The sequence below is a fragment of the Lactuca serriola genome, chromosome 1 (assembly GCF_051521515.1).
Source record: "Lactuca serriola cultivar US96UC23 chromosome 1, Lser_US96UC23_V15, whole genome shotgun sequence".
Classification (NCBI taxonomy): domain Eukaryota; kingdom Viridiplantae; phylum Streptophyta; class Magnoliopsida; order Asterales; family Asteraceae; genus Lactuca; species Lactuca serriola.
In genome coordinates, this window is record NC_136408.1 from 8,942,671 (window position 1) to 8,961,163 (window position 18,493).

At 35.1% G+C, this 18,493-nt stretch overlaps 1 protein-coding gene and 1 long non-coding RNA gene across 5 annotated transcripts; one reads left to right on the forward strand and one right to left on the reverse strand.

Annotated features, from left to right (window-relative positions):
* The first annotated feature begins 1,533 nt into the window (after positions 1-1,533).
* LOC145095565 (serine/threonine-protein kinase STY46-like) lies at positions 1,534-7,333 on the forward strand. 3 transcript variants are annotated; one of them, XM_079033513.1, is made up of 16 exons: positions 1,534-2,084; positions 2,209-2,323; positions 3,011-3,075; positions 3,216-3,332; positions 4,331-4,403; positions 4,865-4,975; positions 5,061-5,111; positions 5,220-5,365; positions 5,451-5,561; positions 5,640-5,713; positions 5,805-5,980; positions 6,073-6,159; positions 6,292-6,372; positions 6,447-6,497; positions 6,587-6,727; positions 6,913-7,333. In XM_079033513.1, exons 1-16 carry the CDS (start codon positions 1,903-1,905, stop codon positions 6,946-6,948), a joined length of 1,617 nt encoding a protein of 538 aa, XP_078889639.1. In that variant the 5' UTR covers positions 1,534-1,902; the 3' UTR covers positions 6,949-7,333. The 3 variants fall into 3 exon arrangements, with proteins under 3 accessions (XP_078889639.1, XP_078889565.1, XP_078889603.1); XM_079033439.1 differs by having other exon boundaries at positions 1,536-2,084; positions 6,064-6,159; XM_079033477.1 differs by having other exon boundaries at positions 1,536-2,084; positions 3,222-3,332; positions 6,064-6,159.
* A 7,328-nt stretch (positions 7,334-14,661) lies between these two features.
* Positions 14,662-17,701, reverse strand: LOC145067411 (uncharacterized). Of its 2 annotated transcripts, XR_013688838.1 has the most exons (5): positions 16,806-17,701; positions 16,294-16,569; positions 16,043-16,180; positions 14,975-15,011; positions 14,662-14,830 (listed from the first exon to the last, which is right to left on the reverse strand). It is a non-coding gene; the product is annotated as an uncharacterized LOC145067411 (long non-coding RNA). The 2 variants fall into 2 exon arrangements; XR_013688837.1 differs by having other exon boundaries at positions 16,294-17,701.
* Positions 17,702-18,493: the final 792 nt, after the last annotated feature.

The window sequence follows — 18,493 nt, forward strand, 5'->3', positions numbered from 1 at the left end:
ATTTAACATGTAACCAAAAGCAAGCTAAAATCAAAATCAATACAAATCTATAGTCAAAACTAAAACTAAAATCAAAACCAAACAACTAAATCTAATCAAACCAAAATAAAAAACAAAACATGAAAGAAACATAAATCAATATAGAAATCAAAATCAAACCTAATTAAACCAAAAACCAAAACAAAAATTAATATTATAATCACAATCAGTAATATGAAATCCCTAAATTGAACCTAAAATAAACTTGAAATTCCCAAATTAAACCTAAAATAAGGTATAACAATGACAAAGAAAAAACGTAATAAAAATATCATATTGATGATCCGAGTGACAAAAAAGTTAAAAATGAAACATATATATTAGACTGAACTACAAGGATGATTTATGTAATTTATTATAATTTTAATAAAAAAATAATTATCAAATGCGTTTGATTATAAGTTAAAGCATCAATTTATTTGGTCACTATCAAACAAAACTATAATAAGAAAATAATATAAAATTTATATATTATTTACATGTTTGTCCTTGAAAAATGAAGCATAGTTGCCCAATGTTGTTGGAGATTCGTACAATCTTTGATTCAAAAATTGAAGCAGTCAATTATCGACTTATAGTGCGTGCACGTTAGTAAAAACCAAACAATTTGCAACTATTTAATTGATCCACACGATTTATATTATGATTTAGAATTTTTGTCACAACAATTTTCTACTAAATAAATATATTCTTTAATAGTTAATACTTTAATATTTTTTTTATAAAGTTATCTAATTATCCTTATTTATCAAAATATATGATACAACTTCTCATCATTTTTGAAACACGCATCATGTTAATCAGAAACATTTTAGGAATAATGACATTAGGCTCTACAAACCTTTGGTCTTTGTTTTAAAATGTTTTTTCATGTTTATTTTTGATATCGTGGATATCAATCAAGTCAAAAGTCGTTTACAAAAACTGGTAAAGTTGTAGGAGGTCATAAGCCATGAGATATGCCTCTAAGGTATGGTGTGTTATGCTTATGTGAGATATGCTATAACATATGAACACTACATTCCTCATATGTTATGATGATGTGTAATGAATGCTTGTTAAGCCCTTAACATAGTTTAACGTCTCTCTTTTATACACATTATTTTTATATTAAAAATTTGGAATGTTTTGAGTGATGGAGTGGTAAGTATTTTTCAGAATAAATAGTTGTGAAATAGTGTGGTGACCTTGTGCTAAGTTGACAACTTTTTTTGTATTATGGTGTTATAAGTACACCACAATACCACATGATCTAAGAAGAAAATGGATTTCTTTTTTGACAATTTAAAAACTTAGATTAGCGCAATTTAAATTTAAATTTAAATTACTAGATGGTAACATTCCTGAAATTTGGATGATCAGTTGTAAAAGTCTTTTTCTATAATATTTTATAATAAAATATAATATAATAAGATTGCCATGAATAATGCATTCCCCTTTATGAAAAATGAAAATAAAAACCCGAGACACTCCTACCCACGCCATTTTCAACTCTTTCTCTCTCACACATACACACCATAAACACACAGTGACGACAACATTCAGCAGGGCCCTTTCTCTTTCTCTCGCTCTCAAAAAGCCTGCCATTTTTCCAAAAGTATTTTCAAAACAGGTCTTTCTACCCCCTCACTACTCCAAATTTACAAGCATACCCCTCTCTTCTAGATTCCTTCAAAGATCCCCGGTCAACCTCTGCTTTCTCCGGCGACGATGTTGCCGGACCATTTTCTCTCTCGGAACTTGATATTGCTTGTAGATATGTAGTAAACAATTATACATTGAAACAGGTATATAGATACACACATATACAATACAACATATATATACATATAGGTATACGTACAGAACAGAACAGAGATAGTGATGGATTTGGTTGAAGGAGTCGGTGAGAGTTCTTCGCCGCCTCGGAGTTTTGGAAGTTTTAGCGGTAATGAAATAGTGAATGATGTGTATAATCGGTTAGTGGAGATTGGCAACGAAGAGGCTATTAATCATCCTGAATTTCGGGATCAGTTGGAAGCTCACTTCAACCGGTTTCCTGCGAGGTATATGTGCACACGGATATAAGTTTGTTATAAATTTGTATCAATTTCGAGACGTTTATTTTTGCTAGTTCTCATCTTCCATCATGCTTTAAAAATGTTATTTCTGACACTCTTAATGCATCAGTTATGCTCTGGATATCAACTTGGATAGGGTTGAAGATGTGCTGCTACATCAAAAGCTTCTTGTGTTGGCAAAGGATCTTGTAAATCGACCTGTCTTTCATGTTCGTCTTTTAGAGGTAATGGTTTTAGTTTGAAGATTCAACCTACGCATCATCAACTTCTCTTTTGAGTGTTAGAAAAACTTGATATCCCTCATCTGTCATATCAAAAATAAAAAATAAACATGTTTAGCATGCTCCAGCAAGTGCTCTTGAATGTTGATGCAATGGATTCATATTCTCTAGTAATTAATGATCCATCTGCTAGAATACGAAAGCTCAATGCTGGAGAACATGTAGTATAAAACTATCTTGAAACGTCGTGATCTTCGATCTCAAGTTTTGTTAGAAAAAGCATGTGAAGACTTTCAAAAGCTAGGTCATGTTGTAGTTTTGGATGGACAAAAATATGCAATGATGCAACCCAATCCCAATTGAAATCTGAACAATTCGCACTCAGTGCTCTCCTATCTACTATTACCTATTACATGTACTGAATTGGATAAACCTGCAAATCAAGTTTATCGACCATAAAGTATTATCTTTATTTCCATATTTAGAAAGATGTGTACTCAGTTCTTAAGCTAATTTGACTGCAAATTGGTATCCAAGTGTATGCTTCATGGATCTTCATCACAACCAAATTAAAAGATATCCTTGCTGAAATCTGCCTTATGTTTATTTTATGTTCTCTAACCTGAATCTTGTGTGCGTGTGCATTATATATTTCTTAATTGTTACAATTCCTAAAATTGTGGATTGCAGAACTTTTGGACTAGAGCAGATGTTGATGACTGTGAGCAACAAGAATTAACACCAACAGATGCTAGGTATATTAGCAAAATACAGAATTAACATTTATGTGTTTCTGCAATTCCTTCCTCTCTTTCAAATGTGGAACCCCATACTGTCATTTCATAGGTGTGCTGCTATTTTTTTTTTTGTTACATATTTCACTTATTCTCCACAGTGACAGGGATCAAGAGGTGGGTTTTGAACCTTGCTCTCAACTTGAGGACCTGAATTTGGAGGTTGGAAGAAATTCTGCTGATAAGGAGGAGGAGAACCTAGGAGAGTCTTCCAGAAGGTACTACAAGTCACCAAGTATATAAGCAAAGAATTAATACTGGTGTAATTTCAGTCTCTTTTGCTCTTATTTATATGCGTAAACCCTAAAACTATTTTCCCATTTGTAACTCCACATGGGAATCTATACAAGTCTTCGTGTAGTAGGTTTAGATAAAGGCATGATTCAGTTGTAACTGATCACTAAAATTGTTGGAATGTTGACAATTCTCTTGTGGGTTGTCTCTTTTTTCCCCTATTAGGTCCTGTGAGGGTAAAGTGGCTGAATGAGTAATTATGTCTCTCTGGATGACGTGTCGTAGACATAAGGCTGTTTTTTTATAGGCTGAATAAACCGTCTGAACGAGACTAAATGACCATTTTACCCTTACATTCCAAAAAGAAAAAAAAAATCATCATTTTTTATGTGAGGAGTTGGGAAGAAAAAAGAAGAGAAAATAGGTAAAGGTTAGTGTCGTGATACATTAAGCCAGGTTTTTGGCCTAACCCATTAAGTCATTATGTCCAGATTAAGTAAAAAAAAAGATATAGCCACGTATAACTTGTCTAGATTAAGTGCTTAACCCATTAAGCCCATTATGTTAAAAAGAAACAGCCCCTTAGTCATACATGAGAGCATGACACTATACTGAAATTTAGGAAGAATTGTGTGAGGTCTTGTTGAAATTAAAGGAAAAATGAGATAGAAAAGTTTTCTATCTCATTTTTCCTTTAATTTCAACAAGTCTCCACACAATTCTCCCTTAATTTCAGTATAGTGTCATGCACTCGTGTATGACTATGGGGCTGTTTCTTTATAATAAAAGGCATGTTGTTGATGTTCTTCAGGTTAAATTGGGAAAAGAGTAACTTATCTGTCTAACTAAGTAGCATATATGACTACACTGCTTTAATCCTATCTGTCAACAAGCTTTCTTTTGTTTTTGTTGTTGTTAGATAAGATTCATAGATGTTTGTTGATATGAGGGGAATAAATTAGCATGACATGAATGTTTGCAGAGTGGATGTTCCAGATATGCCAATTCATGAAGTCATATTTTCTGCTATCGACAAGCCTAAGCTCCTCAGTCAGGTATCCTGGAATCTTCCTTTCTTGGACATGTCCATATTTTTATTTTTCTAGTATTTGATTCATTTCTGATGAAAATTCCTACCCAATTCAAAGTTGCCATTTTTTAAAAATCTCTCATATGTTCAGATAACCAAGAGTAATTTTGGGCTTTGACGACCTTTTATTTTATTATGTTTAATATTTTTATTTTTCTAAATAAAAGATCCATTAGAACTATACATTATATTCCATTCCTATAGGCTAATCATGGAATGTGTTAATCATGGAATGTAACAACACATTCCATTACCTTGCCTATTTCATTACTGTCTCCATTCCATTAACATGCTACTAAATGAAAAGGTCCAGCTGTCATCAGATAATGGTGTTTGTACCATTGTCAAAATGTCAACACTTAACAGTTTGCAGTAATTTAGTTTGATATTTAAAACACAATCCTAACCTATCTTCCTCTCTCCTAGCTTTCCGCTTTGCTTTCTGACATAGAGCTCAACATCCGTGAAGCACATGTGTTTTCAACAATAGATGGCTATTCTTTGGATGTATTTGTGGTAGATGGATGGCCTTTTCAGGTTCTTCTTCTTCTTCTTCTTCTTCTTCTTCTAACATCAAAATACTCATATATGACTGTTTCTGATTCTGCAACCTTGTGGTCAGGAATCAATTGCTTTACACGAAGCCATGGAGAAAGCAATTTCTAGAAGCGAGGTAAAATCTTTTTCCATTTACTATGATTTTCATCACATGGTGTTTTTTAAGGGTATTAGGGTCTTATTTTAAGACAAAAACATATGCACAAACTGGATTACCTTGTAGGGTTCATGGTCTGGTTCTTCTTCAGATTCTATATCAGCTGTACAGAAAGCTTTAGCCACTGAAGCCCATTTTGGAGATGATGCAGAAATAGACAGAGCATCATTGAAGATTGGAGAAAAGATTGCATCTGGATCTTGTGGAGATTTGTACGTGTACACTGTTTTTTCCAATTGCATTCCTAATTCTTACAAGTATATCTTAATATCAGTTATTTTGTTTGTTGAAATTAAGATTCCATGGAGAGTACCTTGGTGAGCATGTTGCTGTCAAGATTCTTAGATCTGAACATATAAATGATGAAACATTGGGGAATGAATTCGCTCATGAAGTAGCCATGCTCAGGTAACTTTACTTTAAAAACCTGTAAATTAAAACCTTATTAATTCAACAACTAATAAACAAAGCATTATGTGTGTGAAGGGAGGTTCAGCATGCCAATGTGGTTCGTTTTATTGGTGCATGCATGAAGAAACCTCCTTTGTGCATAATAACAGGTAGAAAACTTCCATTAGCTAATATATTATATATTTTGATTGTTTGGTAAATCTTAAAACATTTTTGGTGATTGTTTATTACTTTATGCAGAATACATGCCTGGAGGGAGCCTTTATGAGTACTTACATAAAAACCATAAGACGTTGAAGCTTTCAGAGATAGTGAAGTTTGCTATAGATGTCTGCAAAGGAATGGAGTACTTGCACAGCAGCAACATAATTCATAGGGATCTCAAGACTGCAAATTTGCTCATGGACACTCAAAATGTAAAAACTAGAAAGGCATTAATTACACTTTGACTTATTAGCTTGTTAACTTTTTTTAAATTTAATTTAACATTTAAATTTAGGTTGTGAAGGTGGCAGATTTTGGGGTTGCCCGGTTTCTGAGTCAAGGGGGAGTTATGACAGCGGAGACTGGAACATACAGATGGATGGCTCCTGAGGTTTTTTTTGTTTCTTCCTCTTTACATATAATATTTGAATATTTATATTTGTTTTTTCAGTGATAAACCCAAACTAAACTCTAAATTTAGCATGATGAATGGAGCCTACTTATGTATTGTCGTGGTTTGCAGGTTATAAATCATCAGCAATATGATGAAAAGGCGGATGTTTTCAGTTTTGCGATTGTTTTATGGGAGCTTGTGACAGGCAAGGTAATAATTTTACTTATTATTATTGTTGTAGATATAGAGTTAAGAATGATATGAATATGAGGTTGTACTTGTAGGTTCCTTATGAGAAGATGACACCATTGCAAGCAGCCTTGGGAGTAAGACAGGTCAGCATTTGGATTTGGATATATGATATATGAGAGAGAGAGAGAGAGAGAGAGAATGCATAAAGAAAGAAACAATTTAAGTATTGCAGGGGGTTCGACCAGATGTTCCGAGAGATACACACCCAGAGCTGAAGGAGTTGATGCAGAGATGTTGGGACTTTGATCCCCGTAACCGCCTTTCCTTCTCTCAAATCCGACTTCAACTTGAAGGCTTACTCCTGGAAATTCAGGTAAACCAAATTTGGCCTTGATGGATTTTGGTTGGAAAATGAAGTACACTTCCCAACCCAAATCACATTATAACTTTCATACTACAACACAATATCCATGTGGTTGTGGTTGTGGTTGTGTTTGTTAAGCGGGACAAGCTTTCTAGGGTGACTTTATTAATTATTGGTTGGTTCTTGATTCACAGGATGAAGCCAAAACACCAAATGGCATTGGCACCTAGACATAAGACATTTGAGTGAGTGGCTACTAATTTGTATATATGTGGGGGGTTAATTAGATCCATCGTGTTTACAATCCCACCAGCCTATAAATTATAAACAACTTTAGTCTATACTCTATACTCTATAGGAGAGGAGATGAAACTTAATTACGTGACCCAAAATTAGTAATTAGTGTACATAAATAATGTCATCATGTGTTTGTATAAAAAAAGACCCAGTCAAGCTTTAAACGAGACTATTGGACCCAAAAATCACCCCTTCAAAGTCGTCGGTCAAACTGGTAAAAAAAAATCATGTGATTTTTGTCTTAATTAGAAATGCGGAACTATGTACGGATGTATCAAGTCCTCTATATTTGATAGATTTTGTATTTGTACCCACAAATGTTCAGCTGTTTTGATTTACTTTGGAATTTATGTGCTTCTTCAAACCGTTTATTGGACCAATTGAATAAGACTGAAACAATTAGTCAATTATGTTCTTTTCTTTTTATTTTGAAATTATAAATATTTTCCATACTACTGATAAGATGGTGTATGGTTATGTTTGACGGAAAAATTAGCTATTAGTTGATAACTAAAAAGCTATTTGCAAATGCTATCGGATAAAAAAAAATTGTAGAATTTTGAGTTTTTTTTTTATTCAAAATTTTTTAATTTTTTTTTATAATCAATAAAGGGTAGGATTAAAAATAAGCTCAATAAGATCATTGAAACACTAGTTTAAGCAACTTTTTAAAAAGTTAGCTTATAAGCTACTCTTTAATTTGCCAAACATATCAACCAAAAATGTTCTACAAATAAGTACGTATAAGCTAGTTGTGGTGTGTCAAAAATAACTTAAATCAACTAATAAACTAATTACAATTGTACGTCTTGAAAATTGAATTTACTTATTGATTTTTCCTTGATATTCATACTTTTAAAAGTATTTTATGGATGACCTGGCTGGGGAAGAGGGTGTTGGAGCTTCACTTCGACTCCAACAAGGATAGGACTTCGGTTTGCAGAGTTGGGAAGAAGAGACGGAATAGGATGCTGCATGGGGGAGAAGAGAAGAGAGACTCTACGATCAAAGATGGGAAGAAGAGATGGAATGGGGTGCTGCATGGGGGAGAAGATGTAACATCCATAAAAATCATGTTAAATTTAAACTTTTTAAAACATTTCAAAACCAATAATTATTATAAAACTTGTTTTCAAAATGATTTAGTGTCAGAGTATACCAGAATCAAATCATAAGAATATAAGGAGGTGCACGATCATGCCTTCGCCTTCCCGTGATCATCAGATGTACCTGAAACAAAATCAACTGTAATTCTGAACATTAGTGAGTTCCCCCAAAATACCAATGCCATACAGATATAACCATATCATATAAACAACAACATGCATAATGAGCCATCAGCCTGACTAGACCACCTCGCAGGCCATCAGTCTATCTAGACCGCTCTCCGAGCCATCGACACGTCTGGACCGCCTCGTGGGCCTTCAACCTATCCGGATCGCTCGCCAGGCCTTCGGTCTGACTAGTATGCCCTCGTGGGTCTGCAGTCTATCCGGTACGCCCTGAGTATGTTGGCCTAAGCACAAAGCAAGTCCGCTTCAACCCAATCCCCAATCAAAAAAAAAAACATGTGCACATAAATATCATACGCTAGCTAGCATGTACAGATAGTCATACAGATCTAACAGATCACTAACATGACAACCATCCTATAACTAGGATACCGATCTAACCGATCACTAACATAGCAATCATCCTATAATCAGGATACTGATCTAACAGATCACTATCATAGAATAATCCTATAACCAAGATACCGATCTAACATATCACTAACATAGCAACCATCCTATAACCAGGATACAAATCATAAAGGGTCGGCCTTGGTGCCTTAGACCCTGTTGATATAGTGAGAAGAACTCACCTCACACTGCTGAAGTCCCGCAGACAAAACCCTAGTTGTTGGATGACAGCTTCTCGAACTGTCAACATTAAAACACCACCCAGTTAATTGGGTTCCAATATATAACCATAAGTCCATGCTTGGGGTAAAAGACTACTTTACCCCCAACCTAGCTTGATTCAAGCCCAATGCCCAAACTCACACTCCAAAGGCCCAAAAGTCAACCAATGGACCAAAGCCCAGCATATGGCCCAATTTTCCAAATTGGGCCCAAACCCTTCACATGGGCCTTACCTTAAGGCCCAACCATCTATTCCGGTCCAAACACTTGGCTAACTATGGTCCAATATCTCATAATCATCAAGGCCCAATTATGGCCCAAATCCTTCACATGGGCCTTACCCTAAAGCTCATCTAAATATTTTAGTCCATTTACTTGTTCTTGGATAGCCCAATGGAAAGGCCCAACTCAAGGCCCAAGCAAAATTAGGGTTTTCACATAAAATGACGATTAGGGTTAGTGCTCTTACTTAACTCATTAAGGACTTAATCCATTAAGTCCATCACTCTACTAGTCAAACATACAACATAGTCGTGATTAATTCATGATTCTAATCCAATAGTCCAAACTTGCGGGTCCCAACAATTCCAAATTAGCATATACAATATTAGGGTTTTCTAAACCCTAATTAGGGTTTCCAACCCAATCGCGTGCCAATTAGTCAAATGGTTAGGTTTTTAGGTCAATTAGGGCTTCATTAGGTCAATTAAGGTTAAATAAGTCGGGCACCACCCACTACCACCTCGGGTAGTGGTGGTCAATGGCGGCGGCCACCACCTCGTTGTGGTGGTGGTTATGATTTTTGGCTAAAAAGATATCCAAGCATCCCAAAATAACAATCATACACACAAAAGCACACAACCACCCATGGTGGCGGCAGAATGGCGGTGTGAGGTGGCAACCACCACCTCACGGCGGTGACGGGTTGTTTTCTTTGATTATTCCAGCCACGATACAATGATAATCTATACAACAAAGATCCAAAATAAACACACATAATAAAACACACACACACAGCCGCCCTTGTGGCGGCAGGCGGTGGTCGGAGGTGCTAGCCACAACCTCACGGTGGTGGTGGTGGCTCTCTTGTGATTTCTGGCCAAGTAACCACACACATATGCTTTTTTTTGCGAAATAAGCCCACCCACCCACCTGGTGGCTTTCGGCGGCGGAAACAACACGAATGGCGGCGATATCCACGACTAACGGCGGTAACAACAGCGTCTTCGGCGGCAGCCACCATGGCCGGCTGCCATGGTGGTTCTTCATGACTTCTACTCGACAGAAAGTCCATACACACGCGCATCCGCATCACAAACCACGAACATTGCCACCATCTCATCGGAACAGTCCAATAACAGCAGCAAAGCGGCACTACAACAGGCGACAGACAATAACGACTACATCTTCAATGGTTTCGGCGCAGCAGCGGTAACTAGCTGCTGTGGAATGGAGTCGACGACGAGGGCAGCTGGAACAACATCGACGATATCACGGGTGGCTACGGATGGTGACGGAAAAAATGAGAAGGAGAAAGGTTGACCGCGACGACAACAACGGCGCTATACGGTCCGACGATCCAATGATCCGATGTCGCATGAGGCTCTTCGTCGCTGTCGGTGGCTGCACCGACGGTTGGCTTCGATCGGCGACACCGGTTGGCTAGGAGGTGGCGGCCGGACATAGTAGCAATGGGAGTGGCAGTTGGAGGTTAAGGGAGGTATAAGGTGGCGGCTGGTGCTAGGGTTAGGGTTACGGAGGGGGTGACGAATATATACCCCGCCCCATAAGACTTTATCCCATAATGACAGAAATGGCCCCTCCTTCGCTATGTTCTTTCAATTTAAGTCCGAATGTTACCAAATGGCCCCTCCTCTACAAAACCTTTTCAACTTAGGTCCAAAATTTACTCTTTAACCCCTGCTTCCATAAATTCTTTCATGTAAAGTCCAAATGATACCAAATACCCCTGACTTCTGAAAATCTTTACAAAATAAGTCCCAAAATTACACTTTAACACCCCCCCCCCCCCCGAAGGTTCGAATCTTATCATTTGGCCCCCCGAAACCAACACCCCGCTAATTATTATTTGATTTTGGCTACAATAATATAAAATAATAATAAAAATTACTTCTCGGAGATACGGGTTTATTATTTAATTACTCTATTTTAAACGGAATGTTACACACACACACACACACACACACACACAGAGAGAGAGAGAGAGAGAGAGAGAGAGAGAGAGAGAGAGAGAGACTCTACAATCGTCTGCCAAGTTGGGTTGTTCTCGACATATCGAGCTCAAGGCATAGTGTTTGCTGAGCTAATTAAGTCCCCTCCCCATAGCCATATAAATATATTGGAATAATCGAATATTCGATTTACTCTTGAATTTGGAGAATTTAATCAGCCTTCTACGTACATCACTACATGTTTTTATACATCATTTCTATTATATTTATTTAATGATATTACTTTTGTGAAGATAGTTCTACACATTTTCTAAGAATAATTAGTTTTCCTTAAATAAACTATAAATATTAATTATTTATATTTTTAGTTGAACAAAAGTTACATGTGTACGTATATCTATTCCATTGGACGTTTTGTTGGATATCTATGATTGTATTACATGTCAACTGGGCTATTTAAATGCCACATCATCATTTAATCGTTTAAAATTAAGACAAGTGATCCATACACATTAATTTTTCTTCTTACACAACAATTTATGTTTGATAGAATTGTATAATATAACATTTTAAAGTACAAATTGTTGTGTATGGAGAAAATTTGTTATGTATGAATTAACTCCAAATATTAATAGGCGGGAGTAGGGGTGTTATTTGGTCGGTTTTTTCAGTTTAATCGGTTCGGTTTTTTCAGTTTTTTTACATCTTAAAAGTAACCATAACCAAACCAAATAAGACTCGGTTTAATCGGTTTGGGTAAATTACATGGATGGTCCCTGTGATTTAGGGTAATCTACATGCTTGGTCCCTAAATACTTTTTTTTAACTCGGACCGTCCCTATTATATGTTTTTGTTGCACGTTTGGTCACTGACACGTTTAAAAAGACTGTATTGCCCTTGTATATTTCTTTTTTTAATTAAATTAATGTTTATTGATTATTTTATTTATTATAGAAATCCTCCTTAATAAATAAAGGTTTTTTTTTTGCCACATGTCAATCTTTTATAAGTTTTGACACTTGTCATTTTGTGGTATTTTTGAATAAATGTTTTTTTCTATTTTTCATTTTCTCATTTTTTTTATTTTTCTTAATTAACACATCATATTTACACCTTAATTAATAATTGCCTTAATTAAAAATAACCAATAAATTACAATATTACAACTCATATACTATTTAATGTGTTTCCTTTTAAATTTCAAATTTAAATAAATTTTTGCATAAACATTTATATATTTTTTTTGTTTTATCCAACCCGTATAACATACGGTCTCACAACAACTAGTTGTTTAATAAAAGGCGGGTCCCACCAACCCACCCACAACCTATGTAATATGTACTTTATGAAACTTTTATCTTTTCTTCATTCATCCATGGTTCAGTGAAAGAACCCTCCACTCATCGACAACCCTTTCTTCACCATCATTTCTCTCTTCCATGCTTTACTTGTCGGAAAATGCCACAGTCGGCAACTACCCTCCATCTCTTTCCTTTCTTTTTCGCCGACAAACATCTAGCACCAGATATAAGTCCATCTGTCTTTCACATGTGAAGATGGATTATTTGATGAAGATGTAAGCTTCCATGGAAACTCAACATCACCTTCATCGTTCTCTCCTGTCAAGTAGGTGTCATGGATATTTCCGATGACCCAAAACCTGACGAACATAAAGAATGTGAAAACTTGATTTGGGGATTTTGGTTTTTTTCACAAGCCAATTTTATTGAATCTGTCTTTCTTTTGGGTTTCTATGTACCTGAAGTTTCTCAAATCCATCTTCATTCTTAATCAAGGTGAAAATCTATAGGATTTTGAATGTGAAAAGTTCTTGATTTGGTGATGGTGGAACAAGAAATCAGAACAAAAAAATGATGGAACAAGAAATCAGAACGAAAAAATGAGGGCTTTTTTTTTACATCTGATGGATTCGTTTCTAAAGGAAGAAATCAATTTGATGTGAAAAGTTAAGCGGCGTTTTTGCAACCGGTTTGGATTCGATTAGGAAGCAATAACTCGGTTGAAGATTATTACAAGCGTTGGTTTCATCCACCGTTGTGATCGAGGATTAAAATTGTGGAAGAGGATTCATTTTTTGTAAACGATTTCAGATTTTGATTTCAGGTATGAATGTTCATTTATTTGGGTTTTTGTTCATTGACGATGCTTTGATGATTAGCAACTGAAATCGTTTTTAGATGGTGGATATTAGACGATGGTAGCCGGAGATTTCACAGGAGATGGTAACAATTGAAAGGGAATTGGTTGGAACGTGAATGGTGGGTTGGGGTGGGGTGGGGTAAAGGTGAGAGTGGTGGAATCTAGTGTTTTCCAATGGAGTCCAACATTTTCTGGTAGAGTCTGCATTTTTCGGCGACTAAACAAAAGGAGGCACATTTTCCGGCGACTAAAAGGAGGCAGGGGAGGGGAGGAGAGGAGGGTGCAGTGTGGGTCCTTGAATCAAACCATTATATATTTAATTAATACTTTTTCCACATTTAATTAATATTTTTTAATTAATTGATAATTTAAAAAAAAAATAAGTCAGTAAGGGTAAATCAGTCTTTTTAAAACGGATGGGGACCATGCTTGCAACAAAAATATAAAGTAAGGATGGTCCGAGTTAAAAAAAGTCTTCAAAGACCAAGCATGCAGATTACCCTAAACCACAGGGACCATCCGTGTAATTTACCCAATCAGTTTTGGTTAATTCGGTCGGTTTATCGGTTAAATCGAAAATATTTTGCAAGTAAAAATAAATATTAAACTAAAAGAAAAAAAAAACTTACTAAACTTTTACAAATTGAAAAAATTACACTAATACATAACATATTACATTCATTATTTCATAATGTGTTGCCTTGAAGAATCGATATAATACAAGTTATAGAGACATAGTAATATAAATTTAGTTGTATATAAAGATGAGAGAAATGATTGAAAGTTGATTGACATTTAACCAATTAGTTGTTACTTTTTAATACCGTATATAAACAATTATAATTTTATAATGGTTAATAATTAAATAATGAGTTATGAAAGAATTTTTTAGTAACTAATCTATCATTTTAAATATAAAATATTAATTTATAGATATAAATTATAAAATATATATTAATTAAATATCTTATTAGATTTTTTCGGTTTAACCAAAATAATGAAAATTTAACCAAAACCAAACCAAATAAAATATTCTTATTCGGTTAACCAAATAACAAAATAATCTGAATCAGATAAACCAAACATCATTTGGTTCGGTTTGGTAATTTTGTTTCAGTTTTTTATCACACCCCTAGACGGGAGTGACTCTACCGGACAAGATCTAACATAATAGGGTCCATATGAAGGACTAACTATGTCTAGAAAGGGCATGTGGTTTCGAGGCTTTGCCATTCGAATTGATTGTAACTAGAAACAGACATGTGCGTTGCACGTTTTTTTTTATCCTCAACTTTAGCTTTTAATTTAGACACTTGTGGCCCGATGTACACGATTGGTGCGTTACTACTGAGTTCAGGAACAACAGTTGAACTTTTCGTATTATAACAGTTTTTATTTAGATGACATTGGTATAATAATGTATATTATTCGTAAGTACAAAGTTGATTCAAGGAAAACCGGTTATAGAGCAACAGATAACAGGTATTGGCTTCCAACATTTGGTTATACCCTTCCAGACTGATGGTGAGCAGTTGGCACCTGAAGTTGTCCTATTTGCCTGAAATTGTGAAATCAGAATAAAACGTAAATAGTCAAGTTCTAATATTGTGAAAACTATAAGATGGATTGAAGAGTATAAGTATTTATCTTTATTTGTTGTTCCTTTACAAAGTTATTTGATTTTCAAATCAAGGGTTAATACCTGAACTTCACTTTAATAAGAACTCCATCATGTTCATCTGCGGAAACACAAAAATAAAATCAATAAAGTAGCTGATGAATGTATCATAAAATTGCGGGGGTATTTTGGACAAACCCAATACAACCACTCGCAACAACCATTTCTTGAAAATTGTTGATGAATATCTCATTATGGGGGTATTCAGCTTTTCTAAAATTAGAAAATTGTTGATGAATGCCCTCTTTAACCCATCCAAAACAGAAAACGAAACCATGGTTATGAAGTTCAGGTTAATACTTGTTCAGGAACTACTTACATGGGTCCATACGTTTTTTCTGCAATATATTATGATTTTTATGAAACTGTATATCATTGCAGCTCATTTTCGACCAGTCTAGAAAAACAACCAATTCCGACATAGTTAGGATCAATATCAGGTCACGGAAAAAATTAGGGACAAAGTAGACTCAATTTATAAGCTTTGAGAGTTTGCGGATCCTAATTCCGACTCTTGATGATTTTTCTAGAAATTTTCTAAGATGGGAAAAATGGTCAAATGTACAATATTTTCTAGCTTTGGTTATTATGAGTTAAATGTCATCTTAACCCATTAAGTGACAATGAAAATGACTTATAACCTGGAATCACTTGAAATCCAACTCAAATTAAAATGCTTTTATGTGCAAAGCGAAAGTATAATGATGTAAGATGGTTATAGACTTTGGGTTTTTGGCTTGCATCATTGTAACATAAAAAAACAATTTTATACAAACCATATGCTATTATTAACAAAAAAATCCCAAGAAAAATAGCCATTACCTTTCACGAAAAAGGCTAACATCAAGGTAAAGATTATATTTAAAAGTAATTTAACAAAATAACTAACTTTTACTACTTACCTTGACCACCCATTGACCCCATTCAGGTAAAGTAAAATAATCAGACCAGTTTAAGGACAGACGATATGATTTCATCGACATAGGCAATCAACATATTTTTTTTTGAAACGGCTAGGAAGTCAACATACACATTACTCCTTTCATGTGTATTAACAAATCTTAAAAAAATTGACGGTTGTATATACTATACCTTACACCCCATTGTAGAAATCTATCTTTCGTAAGACCAGGAAGCAACTTTTTTGACAGCCCAAATGACTTATGCCTTGGTAATGGGTTTCTTCTTATGTTAACAACATTTAACCCCAGTCTTCAAATCTCAATAGCTCTGAAATCAAAATTGAAAGTAAAAATGAAATATGTTTCATAGATTCACCAGAGATAGATACCAAATGATATTTACTTTCTATTTTCATAAAAGAACTGATAAAAAGGGTTCACCTTTGTTGAACCATGAAATCTTTGTGCCCGACATTTAAATCTCCAATATTATTGTTGAATTTTGTATCTCTGATTAATGTTTCGTACCGAAGGTTGTAAAATTAAGATAGATTTCGATGTACAATGAAGAGAATACAACATTACAAAGGAGAAATAGAAACATAAAATAACCACAATAACATAAACATGTTAACGAATATTCAATCAACCCTAAGAACAATAGCAGCTAGAACATAGAAGGATTCATAAATTCCTTTTCCTTCTTCACCACTAATCCTACATGAAAACAAAATCATTAGAAAACGTCTCAATTAGTAAACAAAATCAACAGGTACGAGAAAATAAAGTTAATAACTTATCAACATACCCTACTTTTGGAATAATATCAACAGATATGAGAGAGAGAGAGTGAGGCGGAGAGTGGAGAAGATGAAAGAAAGAGCGATAACTGAAATGGAAAAAAGGGTGAAGCCCTAAGAACATTAGCAACAAGAACAAAGAAAGGTTCATACATTTCTTCTCCTTCTTCACCAGTTGATACGATGTAGTTGCGGGAAGTGAAGGAGTCAGCAAATGTAGGGGGCTTCCACAATGAGCCAACGATTGCAGGTACGCTTCGACAGTGATCAAATAAGGCAAGGGAGATCTGGTACGGGAGGTAACAGAGGAGGAAGAAGACGGTAAATTTTGGTTGACTCCTGAGAACGACTTCAATAAGAGTAGTATATCCCACTTACAAAGCACAACAATTTCAAAATCCACCAAAACAAATAATCAAATTGTTTTGATTAGCTTACAGACATTCTGAATTGGAGAGACCCACATACCCACAATAGTTGTTCTCTTGATACACTTCTTATATTTGTGGTGATTAACGTAGGCGAGGGGTCCAAGCACGGAGAGGATGCAAAGTGGTAGTGATAGCTAAAGAGAGATGTTCAGCAGTGGTGGTGTATGTGAGAACATATCCGATCAATAAGGTTGACCGGTGGTTTAACTGAGAGATAATGTTCAATTTAGGGCAAAATAGATGAGTAATAGATATTAGGGGTCCAAGCACGGAGAGGATGCAAAGTGGTAGTGATAGCTAAAGAGAGATGTTCAGCAGTGGTGGTGTATGTGAGAACATATCCGATCAATAAGGTTGACCGGTGGTTTAACTGAGAGATAATGTTCAATTTAGGGCAAAATAGATGAGTAATAGATATTGGCGTACAGAAGGAGGTTATCTGGCGTTGGTCTAATCGGAGGTGAAGCAGCGGAGCCAAAAAGAAAAGAGAGAAGGGTTATCGACTGATATCCAAGAAAGGGAGCTTCAAAATGAGAATAGATTTAATAAAGGGAGAAAGATAATGAATGATGTCCATGGGGGTGCGACATCTTATTGGGTGGAAGAGGTGGTGGAAGGAACAATCGGCCATGTATCAGATAAATGGAGAAAAATCTAATCGTCGTGAGCCAAAAGAAGTCGGTGAAGCACAGGCAAATTTACTGTGGCCAAAATTGAAAGTATGTAAAGTTTGTTGGCCAAAGTTTAAGCAAGGAAAAGTATACTGTTCAAACATCCCATGAGCTTTAATATGGGAAAATGGCTTATATGGGTAACTATGTTTCAAAATCGTTTAAAAAATACCATTCAAGTTTGGTGTGTACAAAAAACACCATCCAAGTAAAACATTTGTACAAAAAACACCAACGAAGTACATTCTTTGTTCAAATTTGACCTTGTGGTAACCGATAATTACCGATTAAAAATAAGTACAGGAAAAAAAACAAGAGGAAATGGCTCAAAGGGGTAACTATGTTTCAAAATCGTTCAAAAAACACCATCCAAGTTTGGTATGTTCAAAAAATACCATCCAAGTAAGTTTTTTGTACAAAAAACGCCAACAAACTATATGTTTTGTTCAAATATTACCCACCGGTAACCGGCTCTTACAAGTTAAATGATGGCTTGACTTAACTAATATGACATAGCATAATAAGTATTGACAAAACAATAAATTATATATTCCTCCTTTATAAGAGTTTATAGTCTTGACTGTTCCTTCATTTATTATCCGGTCTACAGAAAGGCATATCTCTTGTCTTTTCCTTGTTATTTTATTGTTTCGTACCATTTCTTTTGCATGTTTCCTGGGATATGGTTCTGATACTTGTGTACGATGTATTCAAATTTATATTCGTTCGTAACAAGTTG